Raw genomic sequence first — 16,475 nt, forward strand, 5'->3', positions numbered from 1 at the left:
GGATGTCAAGGACTGGAATTTCAAGAGTCTCCCTCTGGAAAGAGCTGTAGCTCTGATCCAGTCAGAGGAGGAACCTACCTCTTGAGCTTATTAGTTGTTTTGTTTTTTGTCAATTTAGCCCAAGGCATGGTCACCTAAAAAGAGGGAACTTCATTTGAGATTCCCTCAGGTTAGCCTGCAGACATGTCTGTGGGGGCATTTTCCTCATTAGTAATTGATGCTGGCAGACCCAGCTCACTGTGGGTGATGCCATCCCTGGGCAGGTAAGCCCTGGGGTGTATAAAAAAACAGGCCAAACAAGTCAGGGTGAGAAAGCCAGTGAGGTCATTCCTCCATGGTCTCTGCTTCAGTTCCTGCCTTGAATTCCTGTCCTGACTTCCCTTCAAAATGGACAATTGTAAACTGAAATTAAGCACCCCCCTCGGTAGCTTTTGATCATGATTTTTTATCACAGCAACACAACCTCACAAGAGGAGATTTCACAGAGTGCCGACCATTTATCAAACCACCTTGCCTTTGGATAAATTTCAGCAAAGCCAATGATGGGTCACTGAGGGACACCCCACATCTTGACCAGGACTGCTCAGCTTTGCATACCTCATGCCCCCATGTAAGACTTAAACCTCATTTCAGAACCTCAAAAATGAACGTGCAGAGTCAATGGTCCTCTTTATTTGTTCCTCTTCCCAGTGTGGCCATACTGAAAAATTATCCCTTCTCTGGTTTTTTTCACTACTAAATGACTCTTTAATTGCTGTGCAAGTGGCTAAGTCTAGCTTTATAGAGCTGCCAGAGCCCAGGCTTTGACACTAACTACTCCAGAAAAAGCTTCAAGTTAAACAAGTCATTTGAATGACTCACAAAAATCACTACAAGCACCTAGCTTACAAATATGCATTTGTCATGAAGGACACAGATCAGGAATAGCCAGATTGTCTTAGTCAATGTTCTATTGCTATGAGTAGACATGACGACAATGACAACACTTAACTGGGGCTGGCTTACAGTTTCAGAGGCTTAGTCTATTATCATCACAGTACAAAGCATACTGGTACTCAGGCAGACATGCTCCTGGAGAGGTAGCTGAGTGCAATACAACCAGATCCACAGGCAGCAAGAAGAGAGAGTGACACTGGGCCGGGCTTGGGCTTTTGAAACCCCAAAACCCACCCCCAGAGACACACTTCCTCCAGGAGGGCCACACCTCCTAATTCATATTAAGTAGTGCCACTCCCTAATGACCAAGCATTCAAATCTATAAGCCTACTGGGAGGAGTTGGGGGGCATTCTTATTCAAAACACCACACAGATAAAGAAAGGGACATAGGATGGGGCCAAGAAGTGGAAGATGTAGGAATGTCTGTCCTATGGGACAGACACCTACCAAACACACCAAAAGTTCTAAGCATCGGTGTTCACAACTTTCAGGAAGGTTTCATTGCATAATCATGATTGATTAAACCACTGACTATTGATGACTAAATTCAATCCTGAATTCAAACACCAACCCCTTTCTCTTACCTGAAAGTCATGAATAGATCTGGGAGATTGAGCCCACTAATCCTATGCCTGGTCTTTGTGGTAACCAGCCCCATCTGAACCTACGGAAGCCCCACATGACCAGCTATGGAAAACACCAACTAAAGGCCCTACATTTCAAAAATAATCATCTTGATGTCACACGAAGGAATACATGAGAGAAGCAAAAGTAATTCAGCAAGGCAACTTTCTTTTGCAAAAAGAAATATATGTCAGAACCCAAACCAGGATAAAGAGAACTCTTGGCCAAAATTGCCTCTATCTATTATCTCTGAGGTAAGTGGTGACTGTGTTTCATCCTATAGGTAGGAGATCCATATCACAATTAACTGGATGCAATTGGCTAATGAGTATAAAGAGGAAGGAAGGGACTTGGGAAATATGAGTCTTTGTTAGGCTATCTACCTCAGTGGTAAAACACAAAACAAAAATGTTTCTCGGGCGGGAGAGATGGCTCAGAGGTTAAGAGCAATGGCTGTTCTTCCAGAGGTCCTGAGTTCAATTCCCAGCAACCACATGGTGGTTCACAACCATCCGTTATGAGATCTGGTGCCCTCTTCTGGTGTGCAGATATACATGGAAGCAGAATGTTGTATACATAATAAATAAATAAAATCTTTAAAAAAAATGTTTCTCATACCCATCTGTACTGGCTGGTTTTATGTATCAAACTGACACAAGCTAGAGTCATCAGAGGGGAAGGGGCCTCAGTTGAGGCAATGCCTCCATGAGATCCAGCTATAGGGCAGTTTCTCAATTAGTGATTGTCTTAGGGTTTCTATTGCTCTGTGTGTGTGTGTGTGTGTGTGTGTGTGTGTGTGTGTGTGTGTGAGAGAGAGAGAGAGAGAGAGAGAGAGAGAGAGATGAAAAAAGCCAGTTAATTGAAAGACTGGAAACCTCTTCCCACCAGAGCAGCATATAACACAACTGGGGAGATCTCTTGGTTGAAGGTAGCACTTATGCAAATGACCTATAAAGGATCAAGCCACTAGGGCACATATTGGGCCTGTCAAAGGTCTTTAGCCCACTTCTATTCTCAGGAATATTTCTCTCCTCTCTCTCTCTCTCTCTCTCTCTCTCTCTCTCTCTCTCTCTCTCTCTCATTCTCTCTTTTTTTAAGATTTATTTACTTGTTATGTTTGTTTACATAAATTTACATGCGCTAGGAGGCCAGTTCCCTTGGAACTGGAGTTACAGGCAGTTGTGAGCTGCCATATGGATGCTTGGTATCCAAATTCCGGTCCTCGGCATGGACATTAAGTGTTCTTAACCTATGAGCCATCTCTCCAGGCTGCTTTTCTTTTTTCTCAAGAAAACATCTCTATTTCTAGCATTATCTAAGTGTCTCTCATCCAATTCCTTATTCTGGGACATAGGAACCTGGAAATCTCAGCAGATGCACCTCTGGACTCAGATCCACACCTGTATCAATGTGACTAGCTGTGTCGGCTCCTGGTGCCAACCTTCACCTCTATGATGCATTGTACCCTCGAATCTGAGCCAAAATAACCGCTTCTTCCTCCTTCACTCTTCCCTCCTCCCTCTCTCCCTGCTTCTCTTCCTTCCTCTCCCTTCCCTTCCTCCCTCCCCCTCCCCTCCTTTCCCTTTTCCCTTCTCTCTCCCTTTTCCTTCTCTCCCATGCCCCTTCCCTCCCCACCTCCCCCTTCTCTTTCCCCTCCCTCTTTCCTTTCCCTCCTTCCTTCCCCTCCCTTTCTCCCCCCCCTTCCCTTCCCAGCCTCCCTCCCTTCCTCCCTCCTCCTCTTGCTTTCTTTGGGTACTTTGGGCACAGCAACAAGAAAAGCAAGTGCCATACATACAGAGTGAGGCTGCAGACTTGTGGATTTGAGTTGCTGGAGCTTGCTGGAGGCAATGACAGGTAGAGCTTTTCTGTGAGTGTGCCCAGCTGGCTGCAAAGGTGCGTGTGGTTCTGTAAATAAAAGCAGCCACAGTCTAGATGGAGACAGGCCCTTGTCTCCTCCACCCCTAGAGAAGAAGATTCATTTTTCTTTCCCAGAATTCCCACCCCCTAGGACAGTCCCTGAGATCAGAGCCCCCAAAAGGTTGGCCTGAGACCTGACTAGGAAATGTGGAGCTATTTCTTTGTCATCCTTTGTCTTTCTTTCAGTGCTGACTAGTTTGTTTTGGTTTGGGGTTTGGTTTTGTTTGTTTTTTGTTTTGGGGCTTTTTTGGTTGTTGTTTTGGTTTTGGTTTTGGTTTGGGGAGTTTTTTGGTTTTTAGAGACAGGGTTTCTCTGTATTGCTTTGGAGCCTGTCCTGGATCTCACTCTGTAGACCAGGCTGGCTTCGAACTCACAGAGATCTGCCTGCCTCTGCCTCCCAAGTGCTGGGATTAAAGGAAGCACCACCAATGCCCGGCTGTTTGTTTTGTTGTTGTTTTTATCAACTTGACACAAGCCAGCGTCCTCTGGAAAGAAGGACCTCAACTGAAAATAACAATCCATCAAATTGGCCTGTAGCTAGCCGGGCATTGGTGGCTCACACCTTTAATCCCAGCACTCAGTAGGAAGAGGCAGACAGATCTCTGTGGTTTGAAGCCAGCCTGGTGTACAGAGTGAATTCCAGGACAACCTCCAAAGCCACAGAGAAACCCTGTCTCGAAAAACCAACAACAGCAAAAATGGTCTGTGGGCAAGCCTGTGGAGCATTATTCCTGATTAATAATTAATGTGGGAGGGGCCAGCCAACTGAGGGTAGTGTCACCCCTGGGCAGATGATCCTGGTGCTGTAAGAAAACAGGCTGAACAAGCCATGGAGAGCAAGCCAGTTCCTCCATGGCCTCTGCTCCAGTACCTGCCTCCAGATTTCTGCCTTGAATTCCTATCCTGACTTTCCTTGATGATGGTATGTGATGTAGAAATGTGAGCCAAATAAACCCTTTTCTCCCCAACAAGTTGCTTTGTTTTGTTTTTTGGTTTTGTAGGTTTTTTGTTTTGTTTTGTTTTGTTTTTTGGCTTGGTTTGGTTTTTGAGACAGGATATCTCTGTGTAGCCCTGGCTGTCCTGGAACTTGCTCGGCAGACTAGGTTGGCCTTGAACTCACAGAGATCCACCTGCCTCTGCACCCTGAGTGCTGGGATTAAAGGCATGTGCCACCACTGTCCAGTTGATAGTTTTTATCACAGCAATACAAACCTAGCAAAGACACTGACCAGTCTATCTTAAACCCCCTAATGCTTTGGCCTCCCTTGTTCCTTTCTTAAAGCTCTACTCCCCATCACAAGGTTGTCTGTCATGGTGGCTGACCCACACACCCCTATCTCAAGCTGTATGTCTCTGGCTCCCCACCACATGGCCTGCACACTGCCCAGCTCAAGCTGCATGGCTCTTCTTTTCTTCTCCATTCCCCTCCTCTCTTCCTGGCAGCTTCACGATTTATGGCTCACCTGCCCTGGGGTTTTCTTTTTTGAACTCAGTTTTGTTATACCCAGTCCACAAGACCTCCAGAGAGACCAACAAGGAGCCGACTCCCGGAATGCAAGCACAAGGTTTCTTTATTCAAGCCTAGGCAGTGACCTTGTCTGAAGCAGCAGCTGAAGGCCCTGAGCCTTGTAAGCAAGTGGTTTATAAAGACTAAAACCACAGAATAGGGTAAGGGGTACGGGTTCAAAGCTGATTGCTTGGGGTGTCTAGAGGAACTTGGGGGAATTTCCATAGGTTAATCAATTTGGTGCAATATGTGTCCATGAAAGTTGTTTTGTGAATCTGTTGACTGACCCGGGGTATCTGTTCTTCCAGATGGCCTGCTTTTCCTGGAACTGGATGAGTAATGTCAGCCAGTCTGCACAGGTTATTGGGCAAAGATTCCATATTCTATTTCCGGCCCTCTTTTCTAAAATGGCCCTGGTTTCGGTCTCTCAAGCTTCCATTTGTGTGTGCTCCTAGATTCTTTTATTAATGAGTAAGAACCCTAAGAAGGAACCCTGACTCCCCTGCTGCCATATGATGGCTCGGCTGGGACTCCCCAAGATTCTTACTAACACATCTTTCCTGTCTTTTTCTTTTTTTTTTTTCCTGTCTTTTAATTATTTAGTTGGCTGGGGAAAATGGACCCATTCTTGTACCCCTAGCTGGCATCAGTTCTGCTGGCCACGTGGGGCTACAAGTCTTCTGGCACAGGCTAGCCTCAGACCCCTGCTTCTTCCTCCAGTACTAAAATTACAGGATTTTTTTTTTTTTGGTTTTTCTAGACAGGGTTTCTCTGTGTAGCTTTGGAGCCTGTCCTGGAACTCGCTCTGTAGACCAGGCTGGCCTCAAACTCACAGAGATCCGCCTGCCTCTGTCTCCCGAGTGCCGGGACTAAAGGCGTGTGACGCCACCACCACGCGGCTGAAATTACAGAATTTATAGGTGTGCCATCGTATGTGGTCTGTAGTTCGTTGTTTAATCTAGGCAAACTGCTTACAACTCGCTTCTCTGTGACTAGTCGCCGGATGGCAGCACCTTTCAGCCCCACACTACAAAGTCACCTCCACGGTCCGGTGCCTACACTCTCACCTCTCCTTCAGGGCCTGTGAAAAGTCCCAGGGAATGGGGCAGCACGGACTGACGTTAGAGTCGCTACCCAATCGCCGCACATGTAGGAAGTTCTGACCAGAGGAACCCTGCCTTCCAGAATACCCTACCTCCCCTTCCGTCTCAGTTACCCATCACCGGCCTCCCAGTACCGGAGCCGAGAAAAGGCGGAGGGCGTGGCTTCCGGCCGACATTGCACGACTGCATCGCTTCCGGCGGCGCGCCGGTGACGTGCGTGAGCGCGCCGGGCCGCGTGGAGGCGGTTCGGTGGATGGAGGTCAGCGAGGGTGATCGCTGCACCATTCCCGCGTCATGGAGAGACTGGGTTACTGACGTGGGTACCCGGGACTGAAAGGGTGGCTGGGAAGGGCAGCAATCAGTAAGGACCAATGGGGCTGTTGTGTGTGCGGGGGAGCGGGGCTGGAAAGGGGCTTTTGATTCCATGACCCAAGGGCGCTGGCCGGTTGCAAATGCAGTTCCGACCTGTCATTGCGCACGCGCCCCGCTGCCCGTGTAGGCCACGAGGCGTAGTCGGAAATATTACGCTACCCTCAGTGGCCCTTGGGGTCCCCGGCCAGTGGGTTTTCGTGGTTCGGCATTTTAGGTTTCAGGGTTGATATTTACCTAAACACAGATTTGGTTTAAATTGCTCCTAGAGATGTCTTAAAAATCAGTAAGGTTTGCCAGCACTTCCTCATTGTCCGGGTTCAGCAAGTGGTGGATATTGGGTTCGGGCAGGTTTCTCCCTTCTGAACCATATTTTATTTCTCCGTAAATTAAGCCAATCGTTTTACAGCAGCAGTAATCTGCTCATGTAACAAAGTAAGCTAGTCATATACCCGATTCCCGGAAACAAAAAATTTAAGTTGTTTTCAGGTTTGGCTAGAGAATAGTCCAGTAATTTGTCTCACCTGGTTCCTACCCGGCTGTAGGGAACAAGACTGGGCAGCATTGTTGAAAGAAGCTTGGATATGTAGCGTGTTCTCGATGAAGGTAAGGTTTTGGAGGACTTGAAAAAGGGTAGTATGTTTTGCCATGCCTGTGATTATGGATGAAGGCAGTAGCAAGTCTTGCAGTGTGGGATGAAAGTGCAAAGTAGAGCCTATACTTTGGGGATTGGATAAAAACTGAGAAGGTGACTCTGGTGGTGTTAGGGGCTTTTGCTTTTAAAAGTTTTGGAGTGTGACTGAGTTGGAAGTGCTTGCCTAGTGTTCCTAAAACCAGGAGTGGTAGGATGCCTGTAATCCTAACACTTGGGAGGCTGGAGGAATAGAAGTTCAAGGTCATCCTCAGCTATATAAAATAATTGTAGCCAGCCTGGGCCATATGATATTTGTCTTTAAAAAGAAAAAAACAGTTGTTTATTTGCATGTCTCTGTGGGCATGGACATGAGAGTTAGATCCCTGGAGCTGAAGTTACAGGCAGTTGCGAGAGTCACTTAATGGGAATACTGGGGGGCTGAATTTTGGTTATCTGGGAATCACAAAATGCTGTTAACAGCCAAGCCATCTCTCCAGTGACCCCCAACCTCCAACCACCTCCCAAAAAAGAGCCAAAAGTTAAGGGATGATGGTGACTTTTTTTTCCAGGTTGATTAATGAGGCAACCTGTCCATATTTAACACCTGTATCAGTAGTGTTTACAGATTTTCCCGCCCTGTCTCCAAAAAAAAAAAAAAAAACAACAGATTTTCCCATACATTTCAGGAGCATGAGTTATATATGTATCCTAGGTTTCCCAGAACCCTTCTGACTTAGAATGTCCTGTCATGTTTCTTTAAGCCAATAATTTCTGATCCTGGATATTTCTGAAGTTAAAAACAAAATAACCTAGCCCTGTGCAAGACACATATGCCCAGATTTGCATCTAGAAGCATTGAGTGGGACCTGGGGATTTGGGTGAATTTTGAAGTGTAACTGGGACTGGCGCCTCCCAGGCTGGACTGCTGGCTGTGATGTCTGACAGAAACTTAGGACTTGTGCTTCAGAAAGTGCTGCTTCATGTATAATGGGTGTTCAGAACAGGGAAAGATTGAGGCCAGTTGTATAGGATAGTTGTATCTTCATGTCATGGTTTTCTTCTAAGTTTATGTAATTCTTCCCTCTCTTTTCAGGACTTTGGAATCACTTGCTAGGAGTCTTATCTCCCTCCCTCTCCCCGACTCCCACCATCATGGCAGTTCGCCTGATGAAGCGATGCACGTGCCTGTTGAGAGACACTACCCGCCTAGTCCCTACCATTACTCCAGTTGGCCGAGTGAGACTTGCTGGGGTGGCCTGTAAGACTTTGACCTCCTCAGTCAGTTCCCCCTCCTCGGGTTCCTTGACAGAGCTGTTGGGAAAAGAGCAAGTGTTTACTCCCTACCCAGAGCACCAAGAGGTGGACCACCTTATTGAGAAAGCCACCAGGCCAGAGGAGCTGCTTGAACTGCTAGGTGGTGGTTATAGCCTGCACCGCAATCATCCGGCCCTCATACTCATCCGGCTCTCTTATCTGCTGTCTGAGAAGCCAAAGGAAAAGGCCTTGCTTGTAGAGGATGCTCGCTTTCTGCAACTTGTCAGTCGGATTGACAGTCAGGTGAGCATTAACATGTTGCCTGGGGGTGTGAGTGAAGGGAAAAGATATCCCCTCTCCTTTCTCTTCAGGTGTTTGGAACCCTTGCAAGTAGGCTTTCTCCCTCCCTCACCACTGGCACCAGCTGTAAACGGGAGCTCCTGGCTTTTCTTATTCTAGATTTCAAATAACTGCTTTTTTGTTGATCCTCCTAGGAGCCTGTTAGGTAAATGTTTGAGTCAAAGATAGGCAACCCAATACTTGGTACCAGAAGTACCAGAGATGAGCCTGGTTCTTTTCAGTTCCTTTGCTGCTTTCTCCTCAACAGCAGAGCCTTGTCTTACATTCCTGCCCCCACCCCTCAGTGTCTGGTTGCCCACTGATACCACCCTTGAAGTCAGAGGAGATGCAGTGGTGTGACTAATTGTGGATCCCTGAACCTGAGGCTGTTTTCTAGCCACATTCAGATCCTTAGAGGATGAGCATGAGGAAAAGAAGGGCCTGTTGGCATGGTTCTGTAGCAGCACTCAATTACAGCCAAATTGTGTCCCTAATGAGGAAAGACTTCTACACACAGAGCTTGCCTGGACTCCATCAATAAAAAGGAAGTACAAACCTGCCCTGACTGAACTGGCCCTCATTCCCAATCTCAGTGATAAAGAAGGGTTGGGCTAAGTGCTTTAAAAGCTTTGGGTTTTTAAACCACTATAATAAAATTGTGCCCTTTTGTTTTGTTTTGTTTTGTTTCCGAGACAGGGTTTCTCTGTGGAGCCCTGACTGTCCTGGAACTCGCTCTGTAGACCAGACTGGCCTCAAACTTATTATAGGAAGAGCTCCTCCTTATACTCTCATGGTTAAGCCTGTTACTTAGCTTGCACTGTGTGTATTCACATCAGATTCAAGTGTTTCTTCCTGCACATGTAGTACATGAATAAGCTTAATAAGCCTCTTAGTCTGAGATTTTCATTCTAGTTGTGGGGGGTTTTTTGTTTCTTTTTTGTTTTAAGTCTTAAGATACAAGACTCAATGTTGGAACAAAATAGTAAGACAATAACAGAAACAAAGGGGGTTATGTGGTCTTAAATGACATGCATGTGGACTTCAGAGTACACCTTACAGGAGTCAGTTCTTCCATCAGGCTTGGCTCCAAGCACTTTGCCCTCCAAATTACCTTTCCAGCCCTGAAACCAAGTCTTCACAATGTAAATGATGATGGGGTTTACTGCTGTCAAGGTTTGAACACTGCACCTCTAAAGGCTGCCTGCTTGCAAATACAGGGGTCTCCTGGGAAGTCCTCACTTTGTGTTCACAGTATCTGAGTGAGCTTCCTTGATGCATGGCATCTCTCCCTAAGACACCAACATCCTTTGAGGCTCTATCGCTGCCCCCACTGTGTGTATGTACAAAGGTGAGTTTTCCAGGAGGATAAGGAGATACAAGCGCCCAGACCTCCCAGGGGCAAGGATAACAGCAGTGCCCTTCCTCCTCGGCCCTTCATGCAGCAGTTTCTCCATTCCCAGCTCAGCTCCTGAGACTGGGCACAAGTAATGACAGTCATTATCATTGCACCATTTGCTATCTTCCCTGATGGTGGGCTCTCAGCCCAGTTGGCCTTTCCCATAGCTCCTAAGACCCGAGTCACTCTGTGTCATCTTCAGAAAGAGACGGTGGTGGCAATAGGCAAACAGGATCTGGACTCAACTGCTCCTGAGATTTGAGGACAACTTTATGTTACCAGATTAAAAAGTGGAAGGGTTGGAGCCTCTCAGATTCAAAATAACTATTTTCTGAAGAAAAGACATGGGGTTTTTTATACTTATAGTCATTGTGAACAGAAAGCAAGTCTGTAACAAAACTGACCAAAGAAAACTGTTGCTGTTGGAGACAAGGCCCCTGGGCCCATGTCTCTGATCTATGTTTGTATCTGTTGTGCTTGCAGCTCAAGTATGCACAGCATGTGGCTATGCCAGGACTGAATATTAGGGACTATGATCTGTTCAGTCAGCCACATCAGCTTGAATCTGTCTGTATTAGGGAATCTCTCTTAACACTTAGAACTCTTCCTTGCCATTGTAAACTACCTAGACCGACCGCCTCTAGTAGAAGCACTAGGTTCTTTGGAAGCTGCAGGAGCAGGCTCAGGAAACAGGTCCTATGAGGCTGGGGTGAGAGTAGCTACTCCGAATATCGTATTAACCTCTGGAACTGGCTTCATACTGTCTTTGTCCTTTTCTGTGCAGGTTTCTTCCATCTGGCATGGGACCCTCGTGAAGCTGCTGAGGAGCATGTATACACTAGTGCTTCCTCAGATGTCCAAGGAGCTGCGGTCCGTGGAACAGGAAGTGCGCTGGCGTCTGCGAAGGTTAAAGTATAAGCACTTGGTCTTCCTGGTTGAGTCCTGTACCTCCTACATGCAGGAGCAGCACTCCCAGGAGCTCCTGGCTGAGCTGCTGATGCACCTGGAGAGGCGCTGGACAGAGATCAATGACAGCCGTACAGTGGTAACCATGATGATGAAGGCAGGACACCTCTCAGAGTCACTGATGAACCGCCTGGAAGACAAGGTATGGTGCTGAGAACAGACCTTCTGGGACTTTGGGCCTGTTCTGTGGGTGACAGCCTTAGACAGAAAGGGAATGCGGTTGGAGCCATGGAATCCTCTGTCTAATCTCAGGCATCATGTGGGGAAGAGCTCTGGCCGCACAAATCCAACACCTAACCAAATGTGCTTAAGAAGTAGGTGTCGCAGGCAGCTCCTGGCATTAACACGAATCCTTATTAGACCTGAGCTACCCCATGAACAGTTCAGCTTCTAGATAAAACTCCTAGAGGTGGCTCTGTCCACTGCCCTTTCCGTGTTGCTATCTCTGCAGTCAAGTCAAATTCAGTTCCTGTCTTCTCATGATGGGAGCTGGCCCAGATGGCTGCTACAGCAAACTCTGCTGCTCATGGGCCCTATGTCCCCTGCCCTGGGACCTAGGGATAAATTTGGCTGCAGACATTGTACTCCGGGTTCAGGATCCCTGGGGTGGGAAATAGGGCTGATTCTGTGCAGCCAGGCCTGTGTTGAGTCAGCTCAGGCCCAGTTGCTATCTCACAGGGGCTGCACTGGATGGGACCCCTGCCCCCAGCTCATCCCAACCAACTCAGCTGATCCCTGCGCGGCTGTGGTTGACAGTGCCTGGAGCTGGTGGAGCAGTTTGGCCCTGATGAGCTGCGGAAGGTGTTAGTGACGCTGGCAGCACAGAGCCGGCGGTCGGTGCCCCTGCTGCGGGCCATCTCCTACCACCTGGTACAGAAGCCCTTCCCACTGACGAAAGGCGTGCTCCTGGACCTGGCCTATGCCTATGGTGAGAAGAGAGAGCCCTGGCCATGGACATCTGCAGCCATGTCAAATTCAGTGCCTGTCCCAATGATGACAAGCACTGGTCCAGAAGGCTGCCATAGAAACTGTGACTCCTGAGCCCTGTTCCCCATGCTTGGTTCGGGGATAAATTCAGTCACAGACACCAAGCCCCCTAGATGTCAAGTCTGAGATGGGTAGGGAGGTGGTTGTGGGGCATTGACCTCCCCCACAACTAATCTCTGGTGTCTGCTCCATCCCAAAGGTAAACTCAATTTCCACCAGACCCAAGTGTCCCAGCGCCTGGCTGCTGACCTCCTGCCCTTTGTTCCCAGCATGACACTTGGTGAGGTAGCCCGTTGTACCAAGTCCTTTGCCTTCCTCAAGTGGCTGAACCTGTCCTTATTTGAAGCCTTTACTCAGGTGAGTTAGGACCTCTCTGCATAGAGGCTCAGCAGGCCTCAGTTGGGAATTGGTGCTTTAATTATGGAAGCAAAGCAAAGCTGAATACTCCTTTGTGGGTCATAAATGAACTTTCTTATTTGGTTTGGAAGGCAATGTCTAATGGTAGTGGAAAAAGTACTTGAGCAGTTACCTGTTTTGTTCCTGAATGTCCTGTTTCCATCTTGGGGCAGCTCTGTGGGGGTGGGAGCATCTTTGTACTCCAGCTTGGAATTATATGAAAACATGGTGCCTGTGTTCACTTGTCCCTAGAGAGAGTTCCTAAAGCGCCTATCAGGGAGTTGGATTCTGGGAGGCTACTGCTGGGTGAATATTCTGTGCTCTTGGGAGGGGAGGAGACAGCTGCTGTCAGGGCACTTACCTGTCACTCTGATGGCCTAGCATCTCCTGAGCAGAGTCCAGGATGTCTCCCTGACCCACCTGTGCAGCATTCTTCTCGCTTTCGCCCGTCTGAACTTTCATCCTGAACAAGAAGATGAGTTCTTCAAATTGGTATGCACACTGAACTACCGCTTTGCTGACCCACTAACTCTGGTTCAAGCCACTGTCTAGGAGTGGCAGGGGTAAGGAGGGGGCACAACATTTGGCATGGGAGGATAGGAAACATCCCAGAGACCATTGCAAAACAGGCAGACTATTGGGGCATTGTCTGGTATGGTTCTGAGAGCAGCCAGTCAGGGGCAACAGCTATGTCACCACCTAGGTGCCCTGGCCAAAAATTTTTCCTTCATCACAGTGCCAGCTGGGGAGCATCACAAGGGATTTGAAGCCTTGGGTCCCTGCTGGTGGGTAGGATGTGGGAAACCTAGCTAAATAGCACCAGGATACTAGACTCCAGGCATGAGGAAGGTTCCTTGCACATGAGCCTGGGGTTGGTGCAGGCCTTACCCAGTCAGGATATTGGTCTTGCTCTTCAATAGCTGCCTCTGGCTCTAATATGACAGATCAAGACCAGGGGTTGGCTGTAGGCTTTCCTAGAATGTTGCAGTCCCTGGGCTGAGCCTGCTTTCTCCACTGTACTCTCCTTGCCCAGGTGCATGAGAAGCTGGACTCCATGCTGGGGAGCCTGGAGCCAACCCTGCAGGTGGACCTGGTGTGGGCACTCTGTGTGCTGCAGCAAGTTCGAGAAGCAGAGCTGCAAACAGTTCTCCATCCTGGACTTCACACACAATTTCTAGGTGAGGGTTCTGCCCTGCACACAACGTAAGCATGCACACTCTACTATAACATGGAAGCTTTCTGGTCTGCCAGCCAGGGAAGAAACTGGGGCAGAGACAGGAGGAGGCCAGAGCACACAAAAGCACACCCACCCATGACTTTTTCCAAAAACTCCCTGCAGTTGGCCTACAGATGTTAACTTTGGAGCCCCAGCCCAAGGCTAGGTCCCTTTCCATGCAGTTTCTCTGTGATCCCCATTTCTGTATCTGCTGCTGTACATCAGCCTACCTTTTCTCTCATTCCCCCAGGGAGCAAGTCTCCAAAGGACCAGAGTACTTTCCAGAAGTTGGTTCACATCAACACCACCGCCCTGCTGGAGCACCCTGAATATAAAGGCCCCTTCCTGCCAGCCTCAGCTGTAGCCCTCTGTCCCTCATCCTCTAGCAAGCAGATGACACCTCTTCAGAAGGAGCTGCAGGAGACACTGAAGGAACTGCTGGGGAGCACTGACCAGGGCAGGCTGGATGTGGTCACCCAATATGGCTGGGTGCTGGGTAAGGGTTCCTTTCTGCTGGGAAAGGGTCTAAACCTAACAGGCCCTTTGTAACCCCTGCGTGGCTTAGCAAGGACCCAGAGAGCTGCAGGCACCTCCCCCCAGTGCTTGTTTGTGTGTACATTGTAGGCTCTCTAGGGTATCACCTGAAGGTTCTCATCCTATCCCTTCCCCACCCCCAGATGCAGAGGTGCTCCTGGATACGGATGGCCACTTTCTGCCCCTGAGAGATTTTGTTGCTCCTCACCTTGCCCAGCCAGTTGGGAACCGGCCACTGCCCCCAGGAGCTAAAAGGTAGGTGGCCAGGGATCCCTGGTAATGGTCCTGGTAAAGGTATAGCAGTACTGCTATTGTTGAATGTCTTTTAACTCCTGTCTTAATCTGAGAGCGTTCCTTTAAGTGCCCTTGCCTCCTGCTAGGATCGCTTTCCTGCGCTGGGAGTTCCCTAACTTCAACAGCCGAAGCAAGGACTTGTTGGGCCGTTTTGTCCTGGCTCGCCGACATGTGCTGGCTGCAGGCTTCCTGGTAGTAGATGTGAGTAACTCCTGGGCAAGGGACCACTGCAGGGAGGAAGCCCACACCTATTTAAAGAGCTGGGATATAGACAGATGCCCAGCTCTGGGCCCTATGCCAGGTGCTTCTCCCCACACAGAGGCTTAGCTTGCCTCCTGGAGGTGCAGAGTGCAGCACAGCCATGGGAGCCATTGCTGCCTTTGGAGCTGGAGCTCAGACCTGACTGCTGCTCGGGGACCCTGTGGAGCCCCGACACAAGTGCCTCGGTGCTCCCATAGCACGTGAAGTGCTGAGTTTCCTGCAAAGAAAAGGCTCAGAGCTTTCCAGGCTGTATAGAGTTTCTGTCACATCTTCTTCGGAAGCCCTGCTGGGATCTCTGGTTGCAATCTCCTTGCCCCTGCCAGAGCCAGGATTTCTCTCCATGTGCTGCTTAGGCCCATACCCTGTGCTCTTCCTGAGGACAGGGTTGTGTATTTAAATCTGTCAGGCACGAGCACTAACAGTGGGAGGGGCTACTAGCCAGTAAAGGCAGGAAAGGATTCCACAGTCCATGTGACCGTCTCCACTACCTTCTTTCAGGTCCCATATTATGAATGGCTGGATCTCAAGTCTGGATGGCAGAAAGGTGCCTACCTCAAGGACAAGATGCGAAAAGCAGTGGCTGAGGAGCTAGCCAAATGACCGTTCCCATCAGTTCAGATTGCTTCCCAGAGACCTGGCTGCTCAGTGACCCAGCAGTGAGTGCTGGACAAGCCAGAGTTGTACCCCTTAAAAGGATGAACCATCCCTATAGGACCTTGGTCAGAGCAGTGGATGGTCAGCAGCTCCAAGGGACAAGTGGTCCTAATAAATCTTTGGTTTTGGTGGATGCCAGGTATCCTCCTAGGCTCTGTATTTATCTCCTCTATCCCCCACCGCTCCCCCCTCCATTTTGGACACACAGACCCTATCTCCTTCCCTAGCTCTCCAGGATTCTACCCAGTGTACTCTCCTCCCCCAACACCCCAATAGTGCTTGCGTGATACAGCACAGCAGAGGAGGGCTGACCTGAGAGACAGAAAAACTGGGACTTGAATGGGAAGACACTTGGATTCTAGGAGTGAGGAGCTTGCCAGGAAACGGACTAGGCTTGGAGGGTACAGCAGAGTTTTAATTACGGTTCTGAGTGGTTCCTTCCCATGCCCCTGTGACTAGGGAGTATCTCATGGTAACAGGTGGTGTGGGAGCATTGGGAAAAGAAAAAAGTCCATTTGGCTGATACCACAGGATCCATAGTCAGACTGTCACTCTTATGACTACCTTAACCACAGCCAACTCAGGAGCCACAAGTTCAAGTTGGAGGCCTGAGCCCTTGTTCCTGAAGAGCAAGAGTGTCTGCAGGAGACTCCCATAGACAGGGCTTGCCCAAAGAGGAGTCTTAAGACAAAGGAGGTTCTTATCCTACTCTACGTTCTTCCCAAAACATCAGTCTGAGTCCTCTGGCTTGGCACTTGTGTTGTCCTGCACACACCTGCTCGTTACCACAGAGGTGAAGTGGAGTGGAGCAGAAAGGTGGCTGGAACTGGCGTGAGGGAAGGAATAGCTGGCCACAGCTTGTCTGAATCGAGGTAGGACAGGAATATAATGCTGACAAGCCAGCTGGGGTGGCTTGTTGGTGTGTGAGGAAATAAAGGTTTGTGCTGCTAACCTCATGGGCCACTGGCTTTTCTTTTGAGCTAATGTGATCACCAGTTAATGCTCAGATGGCTTCCTCGATGGTAGGACTGCTGCAAAGTCACTCCAGTGTTAGCAGAAGTCACCTGGAGGATGTTCTTGCCACCAT

The 16,475-nt window shown here is 48.8% G+C and overlaps 2 protein-coding genes and 2 non-coding genes across 8 annotated transcripts in view; 3 read left to right on the top strand and 1 right to left on the bottom strand.

The window, feature by feature from the left end:
* The window catches only part of LOC113832402 (receptor activity-modifying protein 3-like), a 49,221-nt gene extending 42,114 nt beyond the window's left edge, over positions 1-7,107 (bottom strand). The window contains exons 1-3 of the mRNA XM_035453023.1: positions 6,993-7,107; positions 6,202-6,364; positions 3,357-3,466 (exon numbers count right to left, since the gene is read on the bottom strand). Coding sequence (XP_035308914.1) covers positions 3,357-3,466; positions 6,202-6,364; positions 6,993-7,107 — 388 coding nt within the window. The remainder of the gene's footprint in view (positions 1-3,356; positions 3,467-6,201; positions 6,365-6,992) is intronic.
* Tbrg4 (transforming growth factor beta regulator 4) lies at positions 6,266-16,339 on the top strand. Of its 5 annotated transcripts, XM_027388145.2 has the most exons (13): positions 6,266-6,404; positions 7,003-7,063; positions 8,185-8,327; positions 8,440-8,648; positions 10,865-11,188; positions 11,803-11,974; positions 12,233-12,390; positions 12,811-12,921; positions 13,463-13,607; positions 13,896-14,141; positions 14,323-14,434; positions 14,560-14,674; positions 15,233-16,339. In XM_027388145.2, exons 3-13 carry the CDS (start codon positions 8,267-8,269, stop codon positions 15,332-15,334), a joined length of 1,755 nt encoding a protein of 584 aa, XP_027243946.1. In that variant the 5' UTR covers positions 6,266-6,404; positions 7,003-7,063; positions 8,185-8,266; the 3' UTR covers positions 15,335-16,339. The 5 variants fall into 5 exon arrangements, with proteins under 5 accessions (XP_027243946.1, XP_027243943.1, XP_027243945.1 ...); XM_027388142.2 differs by having other exon boundaries at positions 6,271-6,404; positions 8,185-8,648; XM_027388144.2 differs by having other exon boundaries at positions 6,313-6,449; positions 8,185-8,648.
* On the top strand, positions 11,493-11,628 carry LOC113832413. Its single transcript, XR_003479687.1, has one exon. It is a non-coding gene; the product is annotated as a small nucleolar RNA SNORA5 (small nucleolar RNA).
* LOC113832412 lies at positions 12,006-12,136 on the top strand. Its single transcript, XR_003479686.1, has one exon. It is a non-coding gene; the product is annotated as a small nucleolar RNA SNORA5 (small nucleolar RNA).
* Positions 16,340-16,475: the final 136 nt, after the last annotated feature.

Source organism: Cricetulus griseus, assembly GCF_003668045.3.
Source record: "Cricetulus griseus strain 17A/GY chromosome 1 unlocalized genomic scaffold, alternate assembly CriGri-PICRH-1.0 chr1_1, whole genome shotgun sequence".
In the NCBI taxonomy this organism is placed as follows: Eukaryota; Metazoa; Chordata; class Mammalia; order Rodentia; family Cricetidae; genus Cricetulus; species Cricetulus griseus.